The sequence below is a fragment of the Thamnophis elegans genome, chromosome 3 (genome assembly GCF_009769535.1).
Source record: "Thamnophis elegans isolate rThaEle1 chromosome 3, rThaEle1.pri, whole genome shotgun sequence".
Classification (NCBI taxonomy): Eukaryota; Metazoa; Chordata; class Lepidosauria; order Squamata; family Colubridae; genus Thamnophis; species Thamnophis elegans.
The window spans coordinates 23,003,231-23,030,455 of NC_045543.1; the positions used below are offsets into that span (position 1 = coordinate 23,003,231).

Consider the following 27,225-nt stretch of genomic DNA (forward strand, 5'->3'; position numbering starts at 1 on the left):
GTTGTCTAATTTGCCTTAAAAAGGAGGTATATTTCACTTTTGGTGTGCATGGCAAGTTGTGATCGACCAGACTTGTTCATTCTTCCAGGTATATCCATAATTTTTCTTCCAATGTGGAGGAAATGAAATCACATAATGATATGAGGAAACTGAGGTACAGAAAAGCTAAATACTCAGAAATTGCTGGAAAGAACTCAGTGAAGCAGTTCTTCACCTGTTCAAAATCTATAAGTTGCAGTATTGCTGAACTCTGAATGAACCAATCACACATCAAGATGTCTGCATGCAACTGCATACACTTGTCTTGAGTGTCTATTACTGCTTGTTTAGAGTTTCCCTACTTTCACAATAATGCTGAATTAATATTTGTGTAATATAACTCCTTGTGTAGGTGTGTGTCCTCCATGGCCTAGTCCATACTAGGGCCTGCAGAGTCACGCTGAATCACACAGGAGAAAACAAACTCCTAGAAAGCCATAACATCCTGATAGTGAATAACATAACATTCTGAGATGTGCCCTACCATTGACGTCCAGGATTTGACCATATATAGAAAGAACTTTCCTGAAGCAGTAGATTAGAAATTGTACTTTTACAGGCTGTTTTTAAGCACATGCTATTGCTCCTCCTGCCTTTGTCCTATCTCAATAAAAGGGGCTCTCAGACCCCCAATCTGGGTCGCTCCATCTCGAGAAAGTTCGTGTCCTGTCTTTTCTCAACATTGGCCTCATGGACGACCCACGGGAACATCACATTTGGTAGCAGAGGATGGTTACTTCACAAATATTATAGGTATATAAATGATTTTAAACAATGCAAGCTTCAAATTCCTTGTTCTAAACTTATTGGAAGCGTTCTGGTTTATCAAGACTATCAAGCCAAGAATACAGATGGAACACTTTTTTTCAAATTCAAAAAGTTTTGTACATCTGTACTCAAAATTAGTTTGGCTTATTTGAAATTTAGTATATTGTGTGAATCCAGTCCTTGTAGTTTTTAGTTTTGCTGTATGGCTTAGCGCAGTGATGGCTAACCTTTTTGTTGAGGTGCGCCAAAAGCAGGAGCATGGGGGTGGTCGTGCATGTGCGTGTCCACACCCATAATGCAATGCTCCCCTTCCACATGTGTGCACAAACACACTGCATGCACACAGGCCTCATTGAAGCCTCCGGACTTCTGGGAGGCGTGTTGGGCCGTTTTTTGCCCTCCGCAGGTTTTAGGAAAGCTACCTGAAGCCTCCGGAGGAGAAAAACGGCCCAACGGGCAACCCGGAAGTTCATTCCTGAACTTCCAGTTTGCACATTGGGCAGTTTTTCTCCTTCGGGAGGTTTCCCTGAAGCCTCTGGAGGGTGAAAAACAGCCAAAAATCAAGGCCGAAAATCAGCTGGCCAGCGCACACATGCACACAAGCTGACACGGCAACGCCTTGTGTGTCCTCAGAAATGGTTCTGCATGCCACCTGTGGCACACGTGCCATAGGTTTGCTATCATGGGCTTAGTGTATTCTATAAAGCCTAACAATTGTATTTAACTTAATGATACAGAATGCCACTTAATGCTACTGAGCTTAGAACATGGAGATAATGAAGAAACTTTTAGAGTAAGTGTCTAAAGATTCAAATAGTTGAAACAAATCCATTTGAGCATTTAAATGTCCCAAATATTTGATCTTTTTCACATTTTCAAAACTAGATTTCAGTACTCCTATTACCCCATCCTATTACTGTGCAGTTTTTATGGTTACATTCTTTTGTCCTTAATTTTAGTCTGTTGACCTGATATTCATCAAAGAGCTAAGGATTATGAACTAATGAACTAGAAAGAAATATAACAATATAATAATTATCTGTGGAAGACTCCGACTGCTGTCTTATATTAGCACAATGAAATTAAATGCAAGAATTATTCTTAGCAGGACATGGTTGCTTAGCTTGATTGGTTAAACTATAATATCCTTTCATTCACCTTTTGTACAGCTGAGCTCAGTTGTGGATTCTTCTTCTGTCCTTTAATTAAACAGACTGGCCCAAATGTCTGTGACCTAGTTTACATAATACTAAAACAATTAACGACAGAGCTTATATGTTTGGGCTTAGCATGATACATGAGCTCACTTATAGCTTTGTATTATATACAAACCAGGCTACTGTGATATGTTCAACAAACTATGGTTCATAACTTCTCATATGCAATGTGTGAACCTTCATGGCACCAAGGTTTGAAAATGATATCTTAACATCAATTGGATCTATTTATAATTAATTTACAACAATATGTATGCTACAAATAATTTGTGGCAAAGAGAATTAACATATTGTCCTACGCCTTCAACTATAGTGCAGAAATCATGTAAAGGCTATTGCTTTAGCGGCATTGAGTGTTTTCAGATATGTATTACTGTAGTTGGACAAAATCAAGATTAGTTCCGGTCTGCAAATACGTATGTACTGAACATATATAGTTGCATTAAATAATCAGAACAATATGAGTTAAAATGTTAAAAAAGCAGAATTATAACCTTTATAAATTATTCAATTAGAAAAAAATCTTCATAATACTTGTACAAGTCATTGAATATGTCAAGGAGTTCCTCAAGAGGTAATCTCTGAAATTTTCTCTGGTTTTTGAAATTTCACTACATTATTCAAGTGTGTGTCCACATGACCCTTTCCAGGATAACGCCCGGAATCATCAAATCTCAAGCTTATATTTTCAAAGAAGACTAAAGTCTCTGTTCCTTTATGTAGCCACTATTATCTCCGCTTCTTTTATATAAAAGGCTAATGCTGCCTTTTAATATTTTAAATCAATGAAACATCAGTCCAAGGGTGCGTTGCCAATTTGTTTAATACCGGTTTGGGTGCACTTGTGTATGCAACACTTCTGGGCATGCGCAGAAGCTTCTGCACATGCACAGAAGCATCGGGCAGGTGGGCATAGTCTCCTGCCGCCGCTACTACTGGTTCGATCAATCCGGGGCGAACCGGGAACAACCCACCTCTGCATCAGTCCCATTAATATGTGACATTTTCACTGAGTGGACTCATAGGTTTATCAAACCACTGGATTTATCTGGTTTTGGCTTAGCATGCCAAGCTATTCTAGATTGAAGACTATGATTTAAGGCAGAATGCAACACAAACTCAACTCCTGTGATTGGTTCAGGAAGCCAAGGTTAAACAAGTTGCATTAACATGCTAGAATGAAAGAATCAGGAATGAAATCAAATGGGAAACCAGCTGCAGATGGTCTCTTTCTGGAAATATCTCCATGCACTCACGCACATTAAATAAACAAAGCTCTTTGGGCCTTCTGCGTGTCAGCCAGGTGTGGATGACAGGGCGTCTAGTGGGAATGGACTCCAGTGTTTCTGGCTGCAGAAATTACATTGGAGTGGGAATGCTTAGCTCCCCTATCAAAATTTGTTTTCCTTGTTAAGAGCATAAACATGTTTATCTCCTCATGAGCCATTTCAGGATATCAGAGTGAATGTCAGGGTGATGCAAAGATGGAGTACGAAGGGAGCTGCTAAAAGGAAGAATGTCAACAAGATAGACCCCCAGGGTGAATGGGAGTATTTTATTATGTTTTAATTTCTTATTAAAGAAAGGCTTTGGAAAATTAGAATTTAAAATCAGTTTAGATAATCAAAAATATGAACAAATTCTATTCAGTTTTGCTGATTGGCTCTTAACAATATCACTAATGCAACAGGAATATAATCATAAGCAGATCCCAATGTATTCTTAGCAAACCATCAAATCCTGTCATTTTCCAGACTGCAGTAATCTGTTGAAGAGAAGGACAGAAAAAACATATATATGTACAAAAAATGCTTCTTATGGATATCTTTTGTACTTAAGTCTTACTTTTCCCCCGCTTTGGCTACTACAAGAACTTACTGGTGCTGTGGAAACCCATCAAGATATACACTGCTCAAAAAATAAAGGGAACCCAAAAATAAGACATCCTAGATCTGAATGAAATATTCTTATTAAATACTTTGTTCATTACATAGTTGAATGTGCTGACAACAAAATCACACAAAAATTATCAATGGAAATCAAATTTAGCAACCCATGGAGGTCTGGATTTGGAGTTACACTTAAAATTAAAGTGGAAAAAACCACTACAGGCTGATCCAACTTTGATGTAATGTCCTTAAAACACATCAAAATGTGGTTCAGTAGTGTGTGTGGCCTCCACGTGCCTGTATGACCTCTCTACAACGCCTGAGCATGCTCCTGATGAGGTGGCGGATGGTCTCCCGAGGGATCTCCTCCCACATCTGGACTAAAGCATCCCCCAACTCCTGGACAGTCTGTGGTGCAACGGCGTTGGTGGATGGAGTGAGACATGATGTCCCAGATGTGCTCAATTGGATTCAGGTCTGGGGACGGGTGGGCCAGTCCATAGCCTCAATGTCTTCGTCTTGCAGGAACTGCCGACACACTCCAGCCACATGAGGTCTAGCATTGTCTTGCATTAGGAGGAACCCAGGACCAACCGCACAGCATATGGTCTCACAAGGAGTCTGAGGATCTCATCTCGGTACTTAATGGCAGTCAGGTACCTCCGGCAAGCACATGGAGGGCTGTGCGGCCCCCTAAAGAAATGCCACCCCACACCATTACTGACCCACTGCCAAAACAATCATGCTGGAGGATGTTGCAGGCAGCAGAAAGTTCTCCATGGCGTCTCCAGACCCTGTCACGTCTGTCACATGTGCTCAGTGTGAACCTGCTTTCATCTGTAAAGAGCACAGGGGCCCAGTGGCGAATTTGCCAATCTTGGTGTTCTCTGGCAAATGCCAAACGTCCTGCACGGTGTTGGACTGTAAGCACAACCCCCACCTGTGGATGTCGGGCCCCTCATACCACCCTCATGGAGTCTGTTTCTGACCATTTGAGCAGCCACATGCACATTTGTGGCCCGTTGGAGGACATTTTGCAGGGCTCTGGCAGTGCTCCTCCTGTCCCTCCTTGCACAAAGGTGGAGGTAGCAGTCCTGATGCTGTGTTGCCGCCCTCCTATGGCCTCCTCCACGTCTCCTGATGTAATGGTCTGTCTCCTGATAGCGCCTCCATGCTCTGGACACTACGCTGACAGACACAGCAAACCTTCTTGCCACAATTTGCATTAATGTGCCATCCGGGATGAGCTATGCTACCTGAGCACTTGTGTGGGTTGTAGACTCCATCTCATGCTACCATTAGAGTGAAAGCACTGCCAGCATTCAAAAGTGACCAAAACATCAGCCAGAAAGCATAGGAACTGAGAAGTGGTCTGTGGTCACCACCTGCAGAACCACTCCTTTATTGGGGATGTCTTGCTAACTTCCTATGCTTTCCACCTGTTGTCTATTCCATGTGCACAACAGCATGTGAAATTGATTGTCAATCAATGTTGCTACCTAAGTGGACAGTTTGATTTCACAGAAGTGTGATTGCCCTGGAGTTACATTGTGTTGTTTAAGTGTTCCCTTTATTTTTTTTGAGCAGTGTATTTCTGACTGGTCCACTGGTTAAATGCAATCTTTTGCTGAGAATATATATTCCCATTGGCCTCAATAAGTCTTCCTTTTGTGTAAATCATGCTAGGATTGCAGTGCAATATCTTTCTAGAAGTGTTTAATACCACCATAATGCCCTTGGTTGCACAGATTTAGAGGTTCTGGAATTTATTCTTAATTTTCCTCCCAAAACTATTTGTTGCAATATCTTTCTTTCTTTTTCTTTTCTTTTCAAGATATACTCATCTTTTGTTCCTTTCACTAAAACCCTGGCTGCAATTTCATATTTTTATAGACAGCTGCAGCTTCTTCTTTGTACAATTTTTCCTTGTTTTCTCTTTCAAATGCCTGCCTCTCTTCCAACCTCCATGATTATGTATATACCATAATAATGGAATAACTGTAATTTTTCATGCTGACTCTGCCCATCCCCTAGGCATTTACATTTCAACTATGTTCAAGCTCTTTTGAAGTGCATCATCCTTTTACTTTGTATGCATCATCACCCACAGTTAGTGACTGTTTTCTTTCTGTGCTGTGAAGGAATTGTCAAATCTTGGGTTGTAAGAAAAAAAAAACCTCTTCTGCAACTCCTTCCCACCCACCAATTTCCAGGAGGGAAAGATCAATATACATAATAGATTGATATATGAACCACTCCAGGTCTCTACAAATATCTTTCCAATCCTGGCTTAGCATAATACAAAGTCACAAATTGTTTAAACCATGCTTATGAATGCACTAGGTAAATCATGGTCCTACAAACCATAAAACTAATTTACGCATGAAACACAAATAGGAAATGTGTTAAAGTCAATTTTTGCAATATGAATTTGATAATATTCTCTTCTCCTGTAATCATTTTTATATACTGTGTGATTTGCCAGTGTCATTGACACCATCCTCTGTGCTTTTACAACCCACCCATCTTTCTTGAAGCTATTGCTTATGTCAGGAGCAATCTCAATTTCTTTCTTTTCCTTAGCACCCCAAATTCATTTATTAATTAAAGGTGTTAATGAATTGTTAAAGCCTTGCTTGATCCTTCATATGATCCCCTTCAGCTTAATTTAGTATAAATGTCACCTTCCTTCCTTGCCTTTCTTTTATTGGGCATCTAATGGAAACAGTTAAAGGCATCATTGCTTGATTGTTTTGACAACAATCTGACACATTGGTTTAATATTAAACAATAATGTCTAACAGTCTATCAACTTTATATGGTGAGTAATCCAATACACTATCAAGAGGCCATATTTATATTAAAAACTATTGTGCATATTTCCTGAATATTGAATATTGTACATATTCAAGTACACATGCGCGCACTGCGCATGTTCATGTGGTGGATGCCAGGCCTGTTGCACGTACAGGTTGCAACAGGATCCGGAACCCACCACTGTTTGGAATGCAGTTTCTTGAGCTTTTGCTGTCACTTGCCATCTTCAGGCTGGTGTTTCGGCTTAAAGCGTGGTCGGAGCTGCCGAAAACACCAGCCTGAAGACTGGTGAGTGAGACCTCGCCGAAACGTTGCCAAGACAATCTCAATCTTACACGGGAAAAGACCCGAATACAACAGACCAGCATATAGAGCCGAGGTGGCACAGTGGTTAGGGTGCAGTACTGCAGGCCACTTCAGCTGACTGTTATCTGCAGTTCAGCGGTTCTAATCTCACCGGCTCAAGGTTGACTCAGCCTTCCATCCTTCCGAGGTAGGTAAAACTGAGGACCTGGATTGTTGTTGGGGGCAATATGCTGACTCTGTAAACCGCTTAGAGAGGGCTGAAAGCCCTATGAAGCGGTATATAAGTCTAACTGCTATTGCTATTGCTATACATACATACACACACACACACACACAAACACATATACACACACACACACACACAGCTAAATCAGTATTTCTCTGGAGTTTTGATCCGACAGTCATACAGCTAACATTATTAGAGTTTATATAAACTAGACTTACATTGAGAAGTGGCAGATACGTAAGCACATGCATAGTCTCGAGTTTTATATATGCTAGGAACACTGGCATGACAGCATCTGGAGTGGTTTCAGCTGCCAAGTCATACCATCTTCTAGCTAAATGTATATCCTAAACATTAAACAAAATAATGTCTAAAATAGCAAATTGCTTTGGTAAAATACAGCAACTGGAAACTGCAACTAATCTTAGTCAGGTGTACTTCTATATAGACATATGCATGTATTTTCTAGAAAGAACATAATTGTAGAGCTTTTAAAGCTCATTTGTTTGAGTGTCCTGAAGAGACAGTATGGATATGAACCAAAGACCTTAAGATGTTTCATGTTAAAAAACATCAGACAGCAGACGGTTCTAGTTATGAATCATTACTTACTTGGATTCTATCATTATTTTCTAGACATGGTTTAGATCAGTGGTTCCCAACGTGGGGCCCAGGCCCACAGGGGGGGGGGCAAACTGATTTTTAATGGGGGCAATTTAAACCTGTTTAAACCATGTTAATGGCCTTTTAGGCTTCCTCTGTGTGAGTAGAGTTTACTTTTTGAATAAACTAAGAATTATATGTCAAGGGGGGGGGGGTTGTATCAGAATTTTAGAGATGCTTAGGTGGGGAATGGCCAAGAAAAGGTGGGAACCACTGGTTTAAATAAATCAAGAGGCAATGCCCTACAACTGAGGTTCTCATTTGTGTGATGGCTTTTCCATTGCTATAACAATCTCAGGACACCAAAATAGAGATTCCTGTCTGGGAGGGGAAAAATGTTGCTACACAGAATGAAACACTATACTCAGGCAACACATTTTAGGCATCATGAAAAAGCCTTAAATTGTAAGTCACTCCACTGTAGTGCCAGGAATGGGCTAAAATAACTTGTCCAAGTCTGGATATGAGGCTTATCACTTGTGGAATAGGCTGCAAAATGTTTTAGGCTGGTCTTAAGCCTTTTCTCAATTAGCAGTCTTCTAAAATACTGCACACATTGGTCTACAGTTTCCATAATTCCCAGATAAACTGGCCAAATGTCACTAGCTGAAAATGATGAAGATCAGAGTTCAATACATTAGTGGGAGAAGGATTTTTTCTGAATTTTCATTTCTCCATGACAAAATAAAACTAATTTTCACTCTACAATCTACTAATTTGTATTCTATAACTAAACTAGTACATGTCATGGTACCCCTTATTTCTTAATGCTTTATATTTTCTATAGTCAACAAGTAATCGATAACATTTTAACTTACAAAAATAGCTAGTTGGTTTTCAACTGATTAAAGCTCATGACATTGCATTAGAAATAGTTTTGTTTTGCATTTAACTAGAATATTTATAATAAATATTAACATTGGTGTTTGAAACAGCCTCAGGGGTAGATTACTTTACCTGAGGAACCCCCTAAACCATGCTCATGCATGTATGCCAGATTGAACATAGCTTCAGCACTGTGTTGATTTGCCGCAAGAGTATAATAAGTTACTGCTGAAACATAATCTTTTGTTGTTCCAAAGCCATAGAAGTAATAATCTCCAATTTAACTCTGGCAAATGCGTTGCCTGGAAAACAAATACATGGAAGGGATAAAGATGATGATGATGGTGATGGTGGTGATGATGATGATGATGATGATGATGATGATGATTTTATTTTCTATCTGTACATTGTCTATTGTCTTGAAATGATGACAATAAACCTTTCAGAATCAATTTTTCCACTGCCTTTTGAAGTATCTTGGGAAAATGCAAACCATGTCCCACATGGGTAAGGTGACCAGACGTCCTGATTTTGGTGGGGACAGTCACGATTTATAACAATTTGTCTCGTTTGTCCCAGGGCGTTTTTAAAAAGTCCTGATTTTCTGGCTTCATGTTGAAAGCCCAGTGGATTTGCTTAAGAAATCCTAACCGGGGCAAGACAAAAGACACCCTGTCTAAACCCTCTTTCTGTCTCAGTACTTTCATTGAAGATATTAAAACATTAAAGCAACAAAACGGACCTCCCCCGCCCTTTTACCTCATTTTATAAGAAAAAATGACCCAGTACCATAGAGCTCCAGGAAATACTTGGCTAGAGAAGTCTGCGAGTGTTCCTTCTTGGATTTTCCGGAGGGGAGGGGCATGGAGGTGGAGGTTGGCTCGTGTGGGAAAAAATGGTGGCAAAGTTTCTTTGAAAAATACTTCCTGATAATTTCACCATTTTAATTTGCTCAGTTCTTTGTATTAACATCTACATCATTCTGGATTGACTTGGAATGCAAGCCTGCTGGTAAGTGAGCTGGGTTTTTCTTTTATTTTTAATGTATTTTAAAATAATATTTTATTTATTGTGCATAGGATTTTTTTTAAATAGTTTTATTCTGTGTGGATTCTTTTTTTAAAATGTCTTAGACTATTTTAAAAAGATTCTATCCAAATAAATTGAAGTGAAACCATTTTTAAAATTCTATGCACACTACTTTGAAATATATGTGCATAGAATTTTTAAAAATAGTTTTACTTAAATTTATTCTGTGTGGAATAGTTTGAAATGTTTTACTTCAATTATTCTGTGTGGATTCTTTTTTTAAATTGTCTTAGACTATTTAAAAAAGATTCTATCCAAAATACAAACTACCAGCTGCAGTTATTCACTTAAGAACTGTGGCAAGAAAGGTGGTATAGTGACCAAAGTTACAATGGCATTGAAAAAAGTGACTGATGACCATTTTTCACACTTAGCGACCATTTTCACACTTAGTGACCGTTGCAGCATCCTCCATGGTCATGTGATCAAAATTTTGATGTTTGGCAACAGTTACAATTTATATTTGTAAATTGTAGTTATGTTGAAAAAAAATTACAATACTATTTTTGCGTTATATGAAGCCCCCCCCCCCCCCGGTCAAAGGTGTCCCTCTTTACCAATCTGAAAATCTGGTCACCTTACACCTGGGTGTTTTAAATTATTTATATCTACCATTGATCTATAGGGATTTGAAGACAGCTAAAGACAATAAAATACATAAAACAAACACTTGGAATACAAAATTGCGAATATCTCCATAATTATCCTTAAGAGTGCAAGACAAAAAGTGAGGCTGAATGTATTTCCTGACTATAAGTGTATTTCACAGTTTGGAAGCAATTCAAGAAGTGGATCTCTTCCCTGCGCCAACAAGGAGACCTCCGAATCAGAAGGTGAGAATCTGTTTAAGGTTGCCAGCTGTTCTTTATCATCTTTATGGTTTCTTATCAAGATGGCCTTCGGATAGGGAGTAAAACTGACTTATTTTCTCTACCTGCATAAATCCAATTCCATTTAAATCCATAAATCCTCAAACATCTTATTTGATTTCTGAAATATTAGGCTTTCAAAGCAAACTTAGGGCCAAAGTGATTAAATTATATTTATGTTTTAAACCTTCAACAGAATTTGTCATTACATAAACAATAATCTATTACATAAAGTACAACTATTGTAATCTATTATGATAGTTTTGATCAGTAATTGGTAGAATTCAGCTCATTATTATGCATCTTTTACCACTTGCAATTCACAGAATCTACATTGAGGGGAGAGGGATTTTATCTATTTTAGAAAGAGAAATGATTCAATTATTTTCATCAAGCATTGCTCTATTTTATAATTAAACTCTAAAGTAATGTTATTAATATAAAACCTATTATGCAGAGGACATTGTAAAATATTCTAGTCCACTGGGGGTGGTGAATTTGACTCCCTCTTGCTCTCTCTGGTAATAGAAATGTAACAGGTTCCTTACTATGAGTTGGACATTTCTGATTACATGGAAATAACCATGAATCTCTTGGCAATAATATGGAAGTAGTTTACCATCTCTTTCTTCCAAGCAGGCTGGTATAAATTAAATCTAAGACAGTGTGGCAGACTGATAGTCTACTTAACTTCTATAAATGTAGTCACCATCAGGGCACCGAAAAGGAAGAGATATACTTTAGTTGCTGTGCTTGAACGGGAATTAAAGGCACATAGCTAAAATCTTCCATAATTTATTTCTGTGCTCTAAACATTCACAAAGAAAGTTTAAGAGGCAGGTCAAGGAACTGAATAAATAACTTTCTTGAACAAACAAAACATTCTTTTTTTTCTGATAGAATGAAATGACTTGCATGATTGAAATAACAATAAGTAAAGCAATTTAAAGCTTTTTAAGACTATCTTCTCAGTACTAAAAATAAAATGGGAGGCAATAAGAAAGTCATTAAATGAAAATTGACTGGTACTGTGTTTTTTTTCCCCTGAACTGATTTCAACTGTTGGTTAAAATAGTTATAAACACGAAAATAGGCCAAAAAAAGCAAGGAAGAAGGAACAAACCCCAAAACAGGCATATGGGGTTTTTTATATTCTCTTCTTTTTCTTCTTGCTGTATTTGTTTTCATTTAATTTTTATCTGTAAGCAGCCTAGACTATTGCAGAGTTGGGCAGACTCAACACTGAAACAAACAAATAAAAATATATGAATTTTAACATAAAATGAGTGTCCGAGAAAATGCCATCTTAATAATAAGTTGTCTCCATATCTGTATCCCAAATACTGCATGTTTCTTTGGGATGGGCTTAACATAAGAGTGCAAAAGATAAATAGGGGACTAAAATCTAAAACATAAAAAGAATGGTTGCTGGAATTGGATATGTCTAGTTTGATGAATAAAAGGACTAGGGGTGACATGATAGCAGTGTTCCAATATCTAAGGGACTGCTACAAAGAATAGTCAAGCTATTCTCAAAAACACCTCAAGACAAGACAAGAAGCAATGGATGGAAATTAATCAAGAAGAGAAGCAACCTAGAACTAATGAGGAATTTCCTTAGCTAGATAGAAAGGCATATTGTACAAGAGAAAGTCTATAATTAATCAGTGGAACAACCTGCCTCCAGAAACTGTGAGTGTTCACTGGAGGTTTTAAGAAGAAATTGAGCAGCAATTTGTCTGAAATGGTATAGGGTTTCCTGCCTGAGCAGGGGTTGGACTAGAAGACCGCCACGGTCCCTTCCAATTCTGTTATTCTGTATTCTGAAATCATTTCTTGCTACTTAGCTTTAAAAGCACAAGAGAGGAAATTATGTTAATAAAAGACTATTGTTTTTAACTCTGTTCATACCTTGACTTGCAGCTTGCTTCAATAAGAGAAGAGCCAATGGATACACTTGATTTCTATGTAGAAGTATAACTTTTTCTGTAACAAAATTGTGGCATCACATATCTTAAGGCAGTCCATCTATTGCAGAATGCAAGAATGAGCATAATAGGATTTTCCCTTACCAGATTCCATGATGTAAGCTGAATTAATCTGAGCTTCTTCATAGCCCATTTCAGCTAGATAGGCATATTGGACTAGAGATGAGTCTAAATTACCAGTCTGGTAAGCATAAAATGCTGTCCGGAACATTTCTGACCATCCTCCTAGTTCACATACAGTTTTATAAAGCTGAGGAGCACAAAGAAAGCTATTTTTAAAAAAAACCCAGCGAATAATGCTTGGAGTGTCTGGTCTCTCCTGTTGATTAACAAATCTCGTGTTTATTTCCTACCTTTCTTGCAGGGACCTTGAGATTGAATAAAGGGGATACATTTTGCAAACGGTTACACTGAAAAAAGAGTGATGATCTATTGGAAGTGATACACTGGAAGGGTAGATTTGAGTGAAGGTGTCTCTGTGTCAGCCCTTCAAGGTAGTTCAGCCAAGAAGCACCAACCATGAATATAGGACAGTGATGGCAAACCTTTTCGGCACCGAATGCTGAAAAGGGAGCGCACGCGCGCACGCTCGTCGGGGGCACAAGCCAGAAGAGGAGCTGCCCATGGGGCATGAGCATGACAGAAAATGAACTTCCGGTTTCCAGTGCATGCATCCGCGCCAGCCAGCTAGTCTTCTGTTACTGGCGCGCATGATGATCAGCTGGTCGGCGTGAATGCTCACAACGGAAAACTGAAGACCAGCTCTTCCAGTTTCTGGCACTGCCGTATGCATGAATGCCAGCTGATTGTGGAATGTGTATGCGCGCCAGAACACGGAAGAGTAATGGGCACGCCACATGTGCAGGTGACATGGCTCCGCATGCCATAGGTTCACCATCATGGGTATAGGATTTTAACATTACCTTTATTGTAAGGTTGCAGTAACAGAATTTTGCAGGTCTGAAAGCACCCCTCCTCTCCCTCACATTTACTCTGTCAAAATCTAGGGAGGGTCCCTTCTGAGATGCTTTCTCCATCCCCATCTCTACTTCAGATTCAGATTTTGTTCATCAGATCATTGTCTAGCAGAGGTTCTCCCAAGTTAATTTGAACATACTATTACATTCTGATCCAAGATCAACTCTCTGATCACTACACAGCACTGAAAAACTCAAGTTGAAAAAGGCTTGCTTATGATACCAAGCTGTGGTGGTGCAGGGGTTAGAGTGCAGTGTTGCAGGCTAATTCTGCTGACTACCAGCAGTTCAATTCTCACCAGCTCAAGGTTGGCTCAGCCTTCCATCCTTCCAAGGTTGGTAAAATGAGGACCCAGATTATTGGGGGCAAAATGCTGACTCTGTAAACAGGAGCTGCGAAGCACTATGAAGCAGTATATAAGTCTAAGTGCTATTGCTATACTTAGATAGTTTTATATTAGCTACTTTTAAAAAAAACCTAAAATATTATGTGATATAGCATTAATAAATTATGACTATCGCAGATCAATGGAAATTAAATACAACTAAACCCCCATATCCAAACTATACATAAGTATACAACTTAAGCAGAATGACACCATAGTGGCTTTAAAAATGAAGAGTCATCTTCCCGGTAGTGAGTGAACAACCATTACCTGTTCTCAGGAGAGGGGAAAAAATGTCACTGCATAAACTGAATGTTACTCTTTTAAACACACACCTAAAAGTACAGCCAGTAGCTTTTCTCTCAAGTAATATTTCAATCCAATAGTAGAGCCTTCCCACCCACACCCCGCCATGAGAATCATGGAGAAGATAAAGGAAGCAATTTAAAAATAGATGTCCCTTCCTATAGTACACCTATAAAGGGAATTTGTATAAGTTGGAAGTCACCTAATGAGGCTTATTTCCCAATGCAGATGCACAGATACAGAGTGTAAATATGTTTCCCCTGATTGCTGTAGTGTTTAGTGTTCCTGTTCTTGAACATTGCATTAGACACCGTAGAACAATTCAAAGCAGAACATTTGAGGCTAAATTTGGAAGAAAAGATTCTCCCTACATCCCAAAGCATCTTCCAGCTATTTGGATCTTCTTACAATAATCTGATTTTTGTATGGTGTTTATTCAAACAGTTGTATGTGGGTAAGATCAGTTCCCCCCTCCTCCCAATAACAACTGATTAGAGGACAGTAAGAGGATTATATGATAACAACTATTGATTCAATTACCTGTAAAGACATTATGGTTAACTTAAGCAGGTGGTGCTACTTACTTCAACTGCATTTTGACAGGATTTAAACACTCCCATTCCTTCACCATACATCTGAGCCAAATAGTACACTGCAAGGAGATGGCCATTTTCAAATGCCAAGTAAAAATATTTGAAGGCAAGTTTAAAATCTCTCCTCACTCCTAAGCCACCTGAAACAAAATTTAATTTGGGAGTTTTGGATTTTCAATAGGAGAGAGGGAGGGTGGGAAGGAGGGAAGAATTTAGGATTTACCATAATACATGACTCCTAGCTGAAATTGGGCATTGTCATATCCTTTCTCCGCTGCTTTTTGAAAATACTGAAAAGCTTCTGTGTAATTCTGAAAAGTAAATAAACTTTGATGAGTCACAGTAGAGTTCTAATTTTCTCTAGTTTTGTATTGCTCTATCAATGCCTCAACAACTATTTAATGCTAAATTATTAGAAAACTGAGTAAAACAGGATTCAGTCTTAAATTCAAAGTCTGCAGATGTTGACTGTTTTTGAACTCTTATGAGATGTTACCCTACATTAGATTGAACTTTTTTCCATGATTTTACTCATTAATATGAAGGATGTGAAGGAGGCCTAACAAAATTAAGACTTACCAGTGGGACACCTTTACCTTTTAAATAAAGGATACCAAGCCCCCAGAGTCCAACAGAATTACCCTAAATAATAGGAGAGATAGCCTCATTTAGACATAGGATAATCTTCATCAATAAAATTGACAGAAGTACTAAGTGATTGTTCATAGTTCTACCTTCCACAATATTTGCCTTGATGAATATGAGCTGGAACCTCCCTAGAGCTCCTTTTGTGGCAGTGAAGTGGCAGTAATGTCCAAAGTATAAACTCTATTCAGAAGGTCTATGACCAAGACCACAGTGCAATAAAGAGGTAGCAAACCAATCTTGAGTGACAAGATACAAAGAATCTGCTCCTTTCCTATATGCATGCAATGTAATAAAGCACATGCATATGTAAAAGTAGCAGAGTTTGCTCTATGATGTCACAACGCTCGTTTTATTGTTTGTCTCCACTTGCCTCTGAGGTAATACCTATGGTGTAACATTTGCTATGTTTATTATAACAGGAAGCACATAACTAATAACTGCAGGAGAAACAAGAGGAATTGAAAAGGCCCTTAAAAAAACAAAGTGCCATGTCCTGTCCATTTTCCTAACCCCTCCAGAAAAAAAAAGAATCTGCAATGACAAGGGTGTCTCACAACAAAGTCTTCGGTCACTTAAAAAGCAAAATTGATTGATATTTTCTAATTTCTCAACTTTTACATTGATCCATTCCTTTAGCTACCTGTGATCTTCTTAAGACCATGTTTCCTTCTGACACTAAACTTTATTCTGTTCATACAAATTCCTCCGTATGGGTTTTCAATTATTTTTGCCCATCATAAGTTAATAAACTATTTTCCTTTACTTTATGGCCCAATGGCATCAGATTTAATCTCAGTATTATTTTTATCCATATATATTATATATGTCCAATAGGATTATTGGTATGGTATTATATAAGTTCAACTGGGTGCTAGTAGTGTCAGTGTAGAAGTCTTACCTTCACATACCCTTTCATATTTCCCCTTCTTTCTCTGCAAGACTCCCTAGCTAAATTAAATGAGCATTTTTGCAAGTTCCTGGAAACCCATGCAGTCCAAGCAATTTTTTAAAAAAAATTAGTACCTTACCTTATCTGCTGCCATGGTGAAGAACTTCAAAGCCGTAATATTACTCTGAGTCACAACAGTACTTCCTTTTAAATACATCTGCATATATTAAAAGAACACAATTTAGCTGATGGATATATAATACCTTAGCAGAAATCCCAAAGAAGCTATTATGCCCTGTTCCTTCCCACCCTCCCCCAATTTTCTGTATTTTGTAGCTGACCTAGTTTTATTTATAGGAAGGAATAGAAAATAATATGAGCCCAAACTCATCTCAGGAAAAAATATGTACCTTTCCAATGAACGCCATCCCATATGCATTCCCTGCATTTGCTGCTTTTAGGAAGTAGTACAAAGCTTTCTGATGAAAAACAGCAAGGAAAAGTTAGCATTTCTATAACAATGTTCTTTCTAATTTGAGCCATATCCATCATCGGACGTTGGTGATCATGTTGGCAATCCTATTTTTGGCAACAGCCTCATGAAAAAGTGCAGCCGATTTTTGTCCAAACTAGTCTCTTAGGTTTTGAAGTATACTTTCATATACAAAGAGAGAGAAAAATGGGGAAAATGAGAAATTAAAAGTAAAAATTTAAAAAAAAAAGTTCTTGGAAGCAATGTATCTTCTGCGATAGTAGTTTCTGATTGAAATGGATTTGAATAGAATAGTTTTTAATTATTTATCAAAAAGTACTGCAATCCCACAGTGATTCTAAAACTGACAATAATGCAATGGTTTCATATGCTGCTAATGCACCTGGGTCTGTTTGTGAAATTAAGAAAGTTGGGTTTGGAGTTGTTTTTTTTCCCCCTCTCCCAATTTTAGGAAATCCCGTTTCCTTTTGAAAAATACAACTTGAAACACGATAGGAAAATAAAAGCTCAATGTTTCCTACTGTAGTATTTAAATCTGAGGTGGGATCCAAAAGAGAAGCCAAGGTTTATTCTTCTCAGATAACGCTGATGAAATTCCCACATTGCCATCCTTTCTCATGTTGCTATTACTTTGTTTGAAAAATTGTGGCATCAACCTTTTCAAATGCATTTGGTACATACAAGAATTTAAAAAGAAAACAGAACCTTAAAAGAATCTGTATACATATTTGCTGCATTCCAACTACCACCCATTTAAAATGTTTAGCCAGGATAGCCTTTAGATGGGAATTCTTGGAGTTTTAATCTAACATTAGGATATTGGGATTAAAAAAGGATGGTTTTAAACATACTGAAAATTGAGAATGTGCACATTAATGAATGTTAATGGAACAGCATTCATCCCTGAAATCTGAATATACATACAGCATGATCTTTTTCTAGTCCTCTTCTTCCCATAAGATGCAGCTGTCCAAGATATATCTGGGAAAAATGAATTGTTGGTATGCAAAGTGAATGAATTATACATAATGGCAAAGAATAAGACCTTGGAGAACTATATGGAAATGTGGAATCTCTATAGCAATTATAGCCTGCAATTATACTAAGTCATCTCTTCATGGGTCATTATCTTGTAAAGTTTGATGGGCTTTATATAGTCCAATGACATTATGAGCTACATCAATAGAAATGCTTACACCAGAAAAAAATTATCTATAATGGACAGATCACAGAAAGGATCAGGTTAAATATGATCCACAAAGATGAAAATATCACTTCAGACAAGACAACCAAACAAATATTTACAATCAGGATATGATTCTGGAATAAATGGAGTAGCCATCATAACTAGCATATGAGTGCTAAAAACAATGTCTAGATACAAGCCTTAGTATTATTGACAGAGGTAACAGTGCAATGACAAATATTGACAAGTAGTAGCAGTGATAGTGAATCTCCTTGAAATATTCTCTCCTGATATTAATCTCTCCCAGTCTCTCCGATTGACCTGCAACTTGTAGGTCCGTGCAATCTTCTTGCAGCAATTATCTAGTGATGTCTGTTTCTTCAGCTTCTTTGCATAGTCTGCACTTTCTGTCTTCTTAATTCTGCCTTGTATAAATTTTTATTATTATTATTTGTTAGTGATCGATCTAATCTATCTATCTATCTATCTACTATCTATCTATCTATCCATCCATCTCTATCTATCTACCATTCCATCATCTATCGTATCTATCTATCTATCTATCTATCTATCTATCTAGTCGATACTATCTCTATCTAGCTATCTAATCGTATTGTAGAAACCCAGACCATTAGATTACTTGTATTTCGTGAATTCAGAAAGTGGGTTAATTCTTATGTGAAGCAAGTCAGGAGGAAGAAATTTAGGAAATTTCTCTTACCTGTATTCGTGTGTTTCCTCTTTCAGCCAAAAACTTAAGTATTGATGTAAATCCCAGTCCAAGAATTCTTCATTGATACTCAGATTTTCTGGCCTTTCCATCAGTCCTCAACTCTTTCAACGGGTATGTCTTCATTTTTTCTATTTGTTAGCTACTATTGATAACAATACAATAACTTACATTATCAAAACAGCTACTGTAGTTTGTAAGATATAAACACTACAAAATCATCCTTCAGGGGACAGAGAAAAATGAAAAACTGTTACAGATTTAGTAAAACAAATGAAGAGGAAAAAAATGGACAACACTGGAAATCAGGTGCTTTCTTATCAGTTCAATACAAAAGATGCAGTGGAAGACATCGCACATTTATTCCAACTAGATTAGCACAAATAACCTATAGTTATTCATCAAAATGTTGGATGGGTTGCAATCAGAAAAGAACATGTGATGGACATGAAAGGGGATGTCATATTGGAAACAATATTCAAACAATTATAACTAACCAAAAGTAGAATACATGCCAGAGTTACATAATTTTGAGGGTCGTAATTTATTTTAAAGTAACCAAAAATGCCAGAGTTTCTTGATAGTGAGATGGGAAAGAAAAAAAGAAAGAAAGAAAGAAGGAAGGAAGGAAGGAAGGAAGGAAGAAGGAAGGACGGAAAGAAGGAAGGAAAGAAGGATGAATGAATTATATTCTTGTATCCTGCTTGCAAAATTGAGATTTCTGAATAATGTATCATTGGATAATTGATGTGCAAAAAAAAAAATGCTTTTATGGAAAAAGTGACTGATAAAATTTGAATACTGACTACTCAAGGGGATGAATCACATTTTAGTTGAATCTGGAAAGATTATATAAATTAGGGTAAGCTCTATTGAAAAATCGAGTGCTATGTATAACCTATGATTAATATTAATATCTACTTTCTGCTCTGTTATTTTGTATTGTTGACTCTTCCTCCCTTATTTATTTATTTGAATTTATTGCAGAATATGAAAACAGCATGGAAAATATAATATATTTAAAATAGTAAAAATATGTTTTAAAAAGAAATGAAAGGTGTATGACCGGAAAATAGGTACTATGATCCTAAGCATTTGCCCACTAGTGCATGTAAGCAAAATGGAATTAAATCAAAATTATCCAGAGTGGATAAAAAAATATCTATTCACATTGAGGGGAAAGGATGATGATGATGACGTAACATCATTATATGAAATTCCACGGATGCAATCTTTTTTTTAATATGCTCCAGGTAGCCAAAGGCAAGTGGGATCCTTGATATGGAAAAATATTTATCTGTCTTATCTATTAGCATTATTTTACATTGCGTGTCACATACTTTGCACAAGAATTCATATAATAATACAATTTCTATAGTGCTTTTTTATGTTTTCTGTTATGGAAAATGCTTATATAGACTGACATTCATGTCTCAGTAGAAAAAAAAACCTGTATACAATGGCAGGATTCAAATCAGTTCTCTTTTCCTTATTCTCTGACTACTTGGCCTGTTACCTTATGTTCTCCATCTCTAACCTTGAGCAGGTGATAGTTTTGGCTGGCTTTGAGGGTCAGTAGAAAAAGATGAGCTTTTACCCATTAGGAGCCGTGGTGGTGAGGTGTTTAGAATGCAGTATTGCAGGCTAATTCTGCTGATTACCGAGGGTTTGATCCTGAAGGTTGACTCAGCATTCCAGTCTTCCCAGGTTGGTAAAATGAGGACCTGGATTGTTTGGGGCAATATGCTGACTCTGTAAACCGCTTAGAGAGTGCTGTAAAGCACTGTGAAGCAGTATATAAATCTAAGTACTATTGTTATTTCAGCATCCAGGAGGGGAAGGACCACATCAACAATACACTAGTTAATACAATTTTGATTGGATTATTTAGTTCTCAGTTAATGCACTGCTTTCAACAAATGCACACACATTTTTTATTAACTGCTAGATAGTTTGTTGGGCAGAACAGAGTGATCCATCCTTATAATGAGCCCTCAGGCTATAATGTTGGGTGTGTCCAGATTGTAGAGCCTCAATTGTAGCCTTTGTTTTGAAGGCAAACTTCATGTTCCTAGACTGTTACCAAAAAGCGAAGGTCATGGGCAGCGGGGTTGATATATCTGAAAAATGCAAGTATTCATGCTATAATGTGAAGGAAGATTTCTGCTCTCTGCATATCCACAGACCCAAAGGGCTCTGTACCAGGATCTATAAATTCTATTTACAGGACAGAAGTTTATGTAAGTATGGTGTGCACTTAGAGAATCTTTTTGGTTCTGGGAAAAATGTTTTAACCGTTTGCTCAAGGGCAGTTCAGAAGTGAGAATCTTTCCATTTTTCCTTGCACTTATGACTGCCTTTAAATACCATTTTGTATTCTAATAATGGATCCAATGTTCTTTTGAAATTTTCCCCCCTTTTATATTGTGTAAAGTGGGGGGGGGTTTCCCCCATTTTTTTCTGTAAAGGTCTTAAACGACTATACAGTAGATACATTTTAAATCAACATAACTCACCGAACTTTGCAACTTTCTTATAATTAGTTAATGCTGCTTCACAATTCTTTGGAACATTGATTCCTAACCAGTAACGATAACCCTAAAAAAAACAGGGGGAAAAATCAAAATTATTTTCCTTATTATTTAGGAATTTAGAACCGTAAATAATTGAAATACATGTTTACAAACCATGATCATCTGAGATATAAGATTTCCTCCAATACTAGCAAATGTGTAATATACCAGTGCCTAAGGAAAAAAATAAATATTATCATGCTAGAAATATATTTTAAATGCCATTTTAGATCAGATTTAACAGACTAGAGCATTTCCTTTTACCTTTGCCTGATTATATCCACTCCTATTCCGTATGATGACAAGAATCCTAATGCCTATAGAACCAAGACAGCAACAACAAAAAGTCCTTTTACCAACCAATGTGTTAACAAAAATTTGTTAAATTAAATATTAATATGACAAAGTTATTTGATGTGGTTTTATCAGAATTTCCTGCAATGATTAGCTTTGATTTATTCCCAAGTAAAAAATGAATTGGCATATTTACCTTATCTTACTATGGTTAAATTTAGGGGAATCTTAGCATACTAAAACTATTATATTATTTCGACCAAATGCTTCTCCATGCAAGCTATTTTACTATACAAAGATAACATGAATCAGGCCTCAATTCTGGGGTCCTGAAAACTACATGAAAATCCAAGGCTTTCCAGAAAACTAACAGGATGGCTGCCATCTAGATCTCAGGAGGATATTGTTCAATAGGGCAAGCACATAACAGAGGAACCATGCTTCCTGGGTCCCACTAAATGGCATGGCTTCATAGAAGAGATCCAGCGCAAGCTCAGCCTGACACCACTTGGATAGGGCAGCCATGTTGCTTTACATAGTCCAATCTGTCTATTCAACCACCATGGATGTCAATATCTGGTAAATTCGCAGAATTTGTTTCTCTTGCCTTGTATATGTATACATCTGAACGTGGTGGGATTCCAAATCTTTTCCTACCGGTTCTATGAGAGCGCATGCACGCAACCTCAAAGACCGCCCTTGGTGTCAGCGCTGGTGAGCTGAGCTGTTTTTTAGCTCAGCTGAGGTGCGGCAATCCGCTCTGCAAATCAGCTGAGCTAAACAACAAGGGAATATAGGATAGGAAATTGGCAGGGGTGGGAAGGCAGGGCCAGCCAGAGGTGGTATTTGCCAGTTCTCTGAAGTACTCAAGTACTCAAAATTTCTGCTACTGGTTCGCCAGAACCAATCCGAACCAGCTGATACCACCTCTGATATGAACTGGACTGTTGTTTCTCCGTGTCATCTAATATTTGTTGATATATGCATAATTTTGTATTTATTTATTTATTGTTTCATGTTTATGTACACATGTATATTGGAGAGCCCTTTAAGAGCTGTATGCAATGAAATTTCATTTTAATGTATGCCGATTAGTGTACATTCAAAGTGATAATAAAGTTATTATTGTCTAAGTCTACCAATCAAGTTTCCCTTTCCAAACTCTATTATATCCTACAACAGTGATGGTGAACCTTTTTGGCTTGCATGACAAAAGCAGGGGGAGCACAGGGGGGGGTCATGCATGGGTGTGCCACACCCATAATGCTATGCACATGACCACAGTGTGCATGCACGCATGACCAGCGCTCCCAGTTTTTGCATGCTTTTTTCACCCTCCCCAGGTTCCAGAGACTTTATAGGAGCCTGGGGAGGGTGAAAACAGCCTCCCCCGCCTCCCCCAGAGGCCCTCCGGAAGCTTCAGGAGTTTCCCTGAAGCCTCCAGAGCATGAAAAAACCAACCCTACAGACAAACCGGAAGTTCGGGAATGGACTTCCAGTTGCTTGTAGGGTTGGTTTAGCCCTCCCTGAAGCCTCCGGAGGGCGAAAAATGGCCTCAAAAGAAAAGCCAAAGTCAGCTGGCCAGCGGGCACATGCGTGCTGGCCAGCTGACAGGGCAAGCCTCATGTGCCTGACAATGGCTCTGCAAGCCACAGGTTCACCATCACAGATCCTACAACCACCCTATGGATGGACGACAGCATTCTGGTAAATCATTCACACCAACTCCAACCCTATAGAAGCCATTCCCAGATGATTCTTAATCCAAATGTTAACCGTATTAAAATCCACCCTTGTTAAGTTGACTATAACTTCACTACAATTTTTCTTTATTGTTGTTACTACTAACCCTTGCAGCAATGGCTATCACGTTCTAAACATTCTATCAGTGGTCTCTCTCACTCCTCCACTGCCATCCTACTACACAATTGCTACTTGAGCTGAGGTGGCGCAGTGGTTAGAGTGCAGTATTGCAGCCACTTCAGCTGACTGTTCGCTGCAGTTCGGCGGTTCAAATCTCACCAGCTCAAGGTTGATTCAGCCTTCCATCCTTCCGAGGTGGGTGAAATGAGGACCCAGACTGTGGGAGCAATATGCTGACTCTGTAAACCGCTTAGAGAGGGCTGTAAGCCCTATGAAGCGGTATATAAGTCTAATTGCTATTGCTATTGCTACTACTCCACCTGTGTGTCATTCCTTGCCAACACTCCAATGACATTTCCAGCAATGCCTGGCCATTGCTGCTTCCACTCTAAACTCAAACCATCCCCTTTAGCAATGGTTACTACTGTAGCAGAGTTGTTGTCACCACAATCATTGCTCCAGATTGAAAGCTCACTCCTCTCATCACACAACTGTCTGCAGGTCAAAGAACTCTCTCCTGTGGCTGTACTGTCTTACCAAAATAGGTACTTTTCCAGGTCAACTCTACTTTCCAGTTTTCTCCAACCCTGTATCTGCTACCATCAAACTCCATCTCTCTCAACTTTATGCAATTTGAATTATATTCCTTCTCCAGCCCTCTAATCTCACTGCTCTTCTGATACATTGGGGGTGGGGGGGGGAGGAATGTAAACCTGGCTTTTAAACATTTTTATAAATGTATATTTAGCTTGGGGAAATAATTTGTGGGTATATTTTATGCATATATGCATCACCCTTGTAAAATTAGTCAACTGAATTCATTATTTACTTACCACCTAGATGAGATCTCTTTGTTCCAAGTACATACATTTATTCCTTTTCAATTATTTATTATTCATTTTAAACAGACTACTAATTATTTAAAGCTGCAGTTAATTAAAGAACCACATACAGTCTGGCTTCTATGGACCCTTCTTTGGCTAAAAGCTTGTACAGTGATACAGCTGCTTTTACATTTTGGGGACCATTATATCCAAAAAGCATATCAGCTGCCAGTCGTTCCATAACTTTTTGGCTTTGTTTTTCTGCTGCCTCAAGACGACGTTGGTGGTTCTAGTTCAAAATAGATGTATTTCAGATTTAATCAGTCATGTTAGACTCTCCCATATATATATAATATATATATATATATATATATTATATATATATATATATAATATATATATATATATATATATATATATATATATATATATATAACTATGAATATAAATATGAAAAAGTAGCTGCAACGTAAAGTTCCTACCTCTTGATGCATACAAATAGGTCAATTAAAAACCTGTACTGGCTCATTTAGAATTTGATGATAGTCACTTTGTGTACAATGAGCCATTTTTGACCACTGAGGAAAGGGCAACAAACAGGTGTAGGGAAGTTAGGGGTGGGATTCAGCTGGTTCGGTCTGGTTTGGGTGAACCACATTTTAATTTTAATCCTGATTTGCCAAACCAGTAGTTACAAGGGCCAGATGATCCCGCCCACCCTCCACTCCCAGAAATGGGCACGTTTCTGGTCTCCGGAGGGCCTCCGGAGCCCAGGGAGGCCGTTTTTTCCCTTCTGGAGGCTCAAGAATTCTCCTGGAGCCACCACCATGGTGCAGGGAGCCAACTAGGCCATGCCCCATGGCCATGCCCACCCAGCAACTGGGGCAGAGAAATGGCAGACAATCCCACCTCTCAGGGAAGTGTTTTCATCTCAGCAGTCCCTAGGTCTGTTTCTACCAGTGACGTGCGGTGAGGTTTATGGCTGATGAGGCAAAAGAAAGAAAGTGGCTTTTGGCTGCCCCGGCACTATGTCCGACATAGAGGCGTCCCACCTCTATGTTGGACATAGCACCGGGGCGGCCAAAAGCCACTTTCTTGAAAGAAAGAAAGTGCCATCCCGCCAGCAGATGCGGGTAAAGACCCGCCTCTGCTGGTGGGCTGCCCCGACATAGAGAAAGAAAGCTGGCGGGTTGCCCTCCCTGCCTCTCCTACCCCTTCCTTCTGTGTGAAGAAACAAAACACGCACGCGCACACACACACACAAATTACTCACAATTACTTACAAATTACATTAATTTGAATTCCTCCCCCTCCCTCCGACCCACATACCTTTTCCTGCTGTTTCACAATCACAGAGGATTTCAACTCTGCTCTTGCCTGCCATCATGAAAATGTAAAAATATAAAATGAAAAAGGCAGAACTACTGAGGTCAGGCTGGGTTATGTCGCTATCCTATTTCTCTGAGAATGCCTTTCTTTGCATGCCTCCTTCTATAGGAAATGGTTTAGACAGGTAGCTAGATAGGACTTGCAGAGTCTGCACATCTAGCCCACACAGGCCGGATATAGCCGACCACAAATTGTTCTTGACACCTGTAGAATTTGCTTGTTTTGTACTTGCTTGAAAACGCTAAAGTAGGGCACACGTGAAACTTAGGGAAGCACGCAGTTATCAATTCTGTTATTGTCCAGATGCATAATTTGTAACCAATGACATTTGTAATGTTTGAAAACCTCATTTGCGTAGGAAAGTTTATATATTCAGCTTTGCTACACAATAAACTGGTCATTTCACCCAAGAGAATCTCGTGTCCTCAAGTTCTTTCTAGGATTGGCTTCGTGGGTGACCCCCCTTGATTGTTGTGCCCAGGTGGCCGCCCTGGAGAAGCCGTTTCCTCCAGGGACGGACTGCGGTATAACAAGTGGTGACCCCGACGTGATTTTTTTTCCCGCCGGACCGACGCAGCCTCGCCGCTGCGTGCCTGAGACCCCATCGCTTACCCGCGGCACAGGATTCGTCGTCATTCTGGAAACGACTGATCTTTCGTAGGTATGGGGGGCGGATCTGTCCAAGAAGCAGAGGAACTTGGCCAGATTCTCAGAGCTTCTAAAAAGTCATTAACAAAGAAATTGTCTTTCCTACCAAATCTGAATTACGCCAACGTTAATGCACATTTGGCAAAACTGCCCCTCCTATCCTCACCATGGCTCCCTTAAACCTGACCATGGGTGAAAATAGGCACATATCCTCCATCTGGAACCTCGGCTCCTGCTTCGATGCTCCTGACTTGGAAAGTCACACTTGCTGCTCTTAGACTCCATTATTCTGACCCTTTCTCCTGATTTTCCCATAGAACCCCTGATCTTACTCCCCCGCCTCCTTATTTAGATCGCCCTTCAAGTTTTGGTCCCGTCTGTCTCCTCTCCCTCTGTTTCCCCCTCCCTCTCCTTCTGTTTCCGACATTTCGCTCACATCATCTCCCCCTCCTTCTTCTGGTCCTGCGGCGTTTATTTGCATCCTCTCTCACTCTCCCTACTATGGCTGGCAGTGCTGTGGCCCGTGGTTTGGCTTCTGCCCGAGCCGATCCTTCTCTTACCCCAGATGATCTGGAACTTCTTTCTGCTTTTCCCATTGACATAACGGGCGCTGCTCCCGGTCTATGAAGCCCTCCCTTTTAGAGTGCTGAAAAATCTCAGACACTTGTCACTATTTCTCAGATACCCACCCTTTTTGCAGCCCTAATTACAAAAGCCCTTCCACTCCAGT

The 27,225-nt window shown here is 38.8% G+C and overlaps 1 protein-coding gene across 1 annotated transcript; it reads right to left on the reverse strand.

The window, feature by feature from the left end:
* Nucleotides 1-3,702: 3,702 nt before the first annotated feature.
* Nucleotides 3,703-26,483, reverse strand: SEL1L2 (SEL1L2 adaptor subunit of ERAD E3 ligase). The gene is given in 22 exon segments (XM_032213017.1): nucleotides 3,703-3,789; nucleotides 7,481-7,609; nucleotides 8,878-9,029; nucleotides 9,032-9,052; nucleotides 12,620-12,694; nucleotides 12,781-12,946; nucleotides 14,950-15,098; nucleotides 15,182-15,269; nucleotides 15,538-15,600; nucleotides 16,635-16,712; nucleotides 16,906-16,974; nucleotides 17,913-17,969; nucleotides 18,896-18,933; nucleotides 18,936-18,999; nucleotides 19,002-19,046; nucleotides 19,087-19,091; nucleotides 21,421-21,502; nucleotides 21,592-21,651; nucleotides 21,742-21,758; nucleotides 21,761-21,794; nucleotides 24,583-24,747; nucleotides 26,460-26,483. Coding segments are annotated over 22 exon segments (1,668 nt in total).
* Nucleotides 26,484-27,225: the final 742 nt, after the last annotated feature.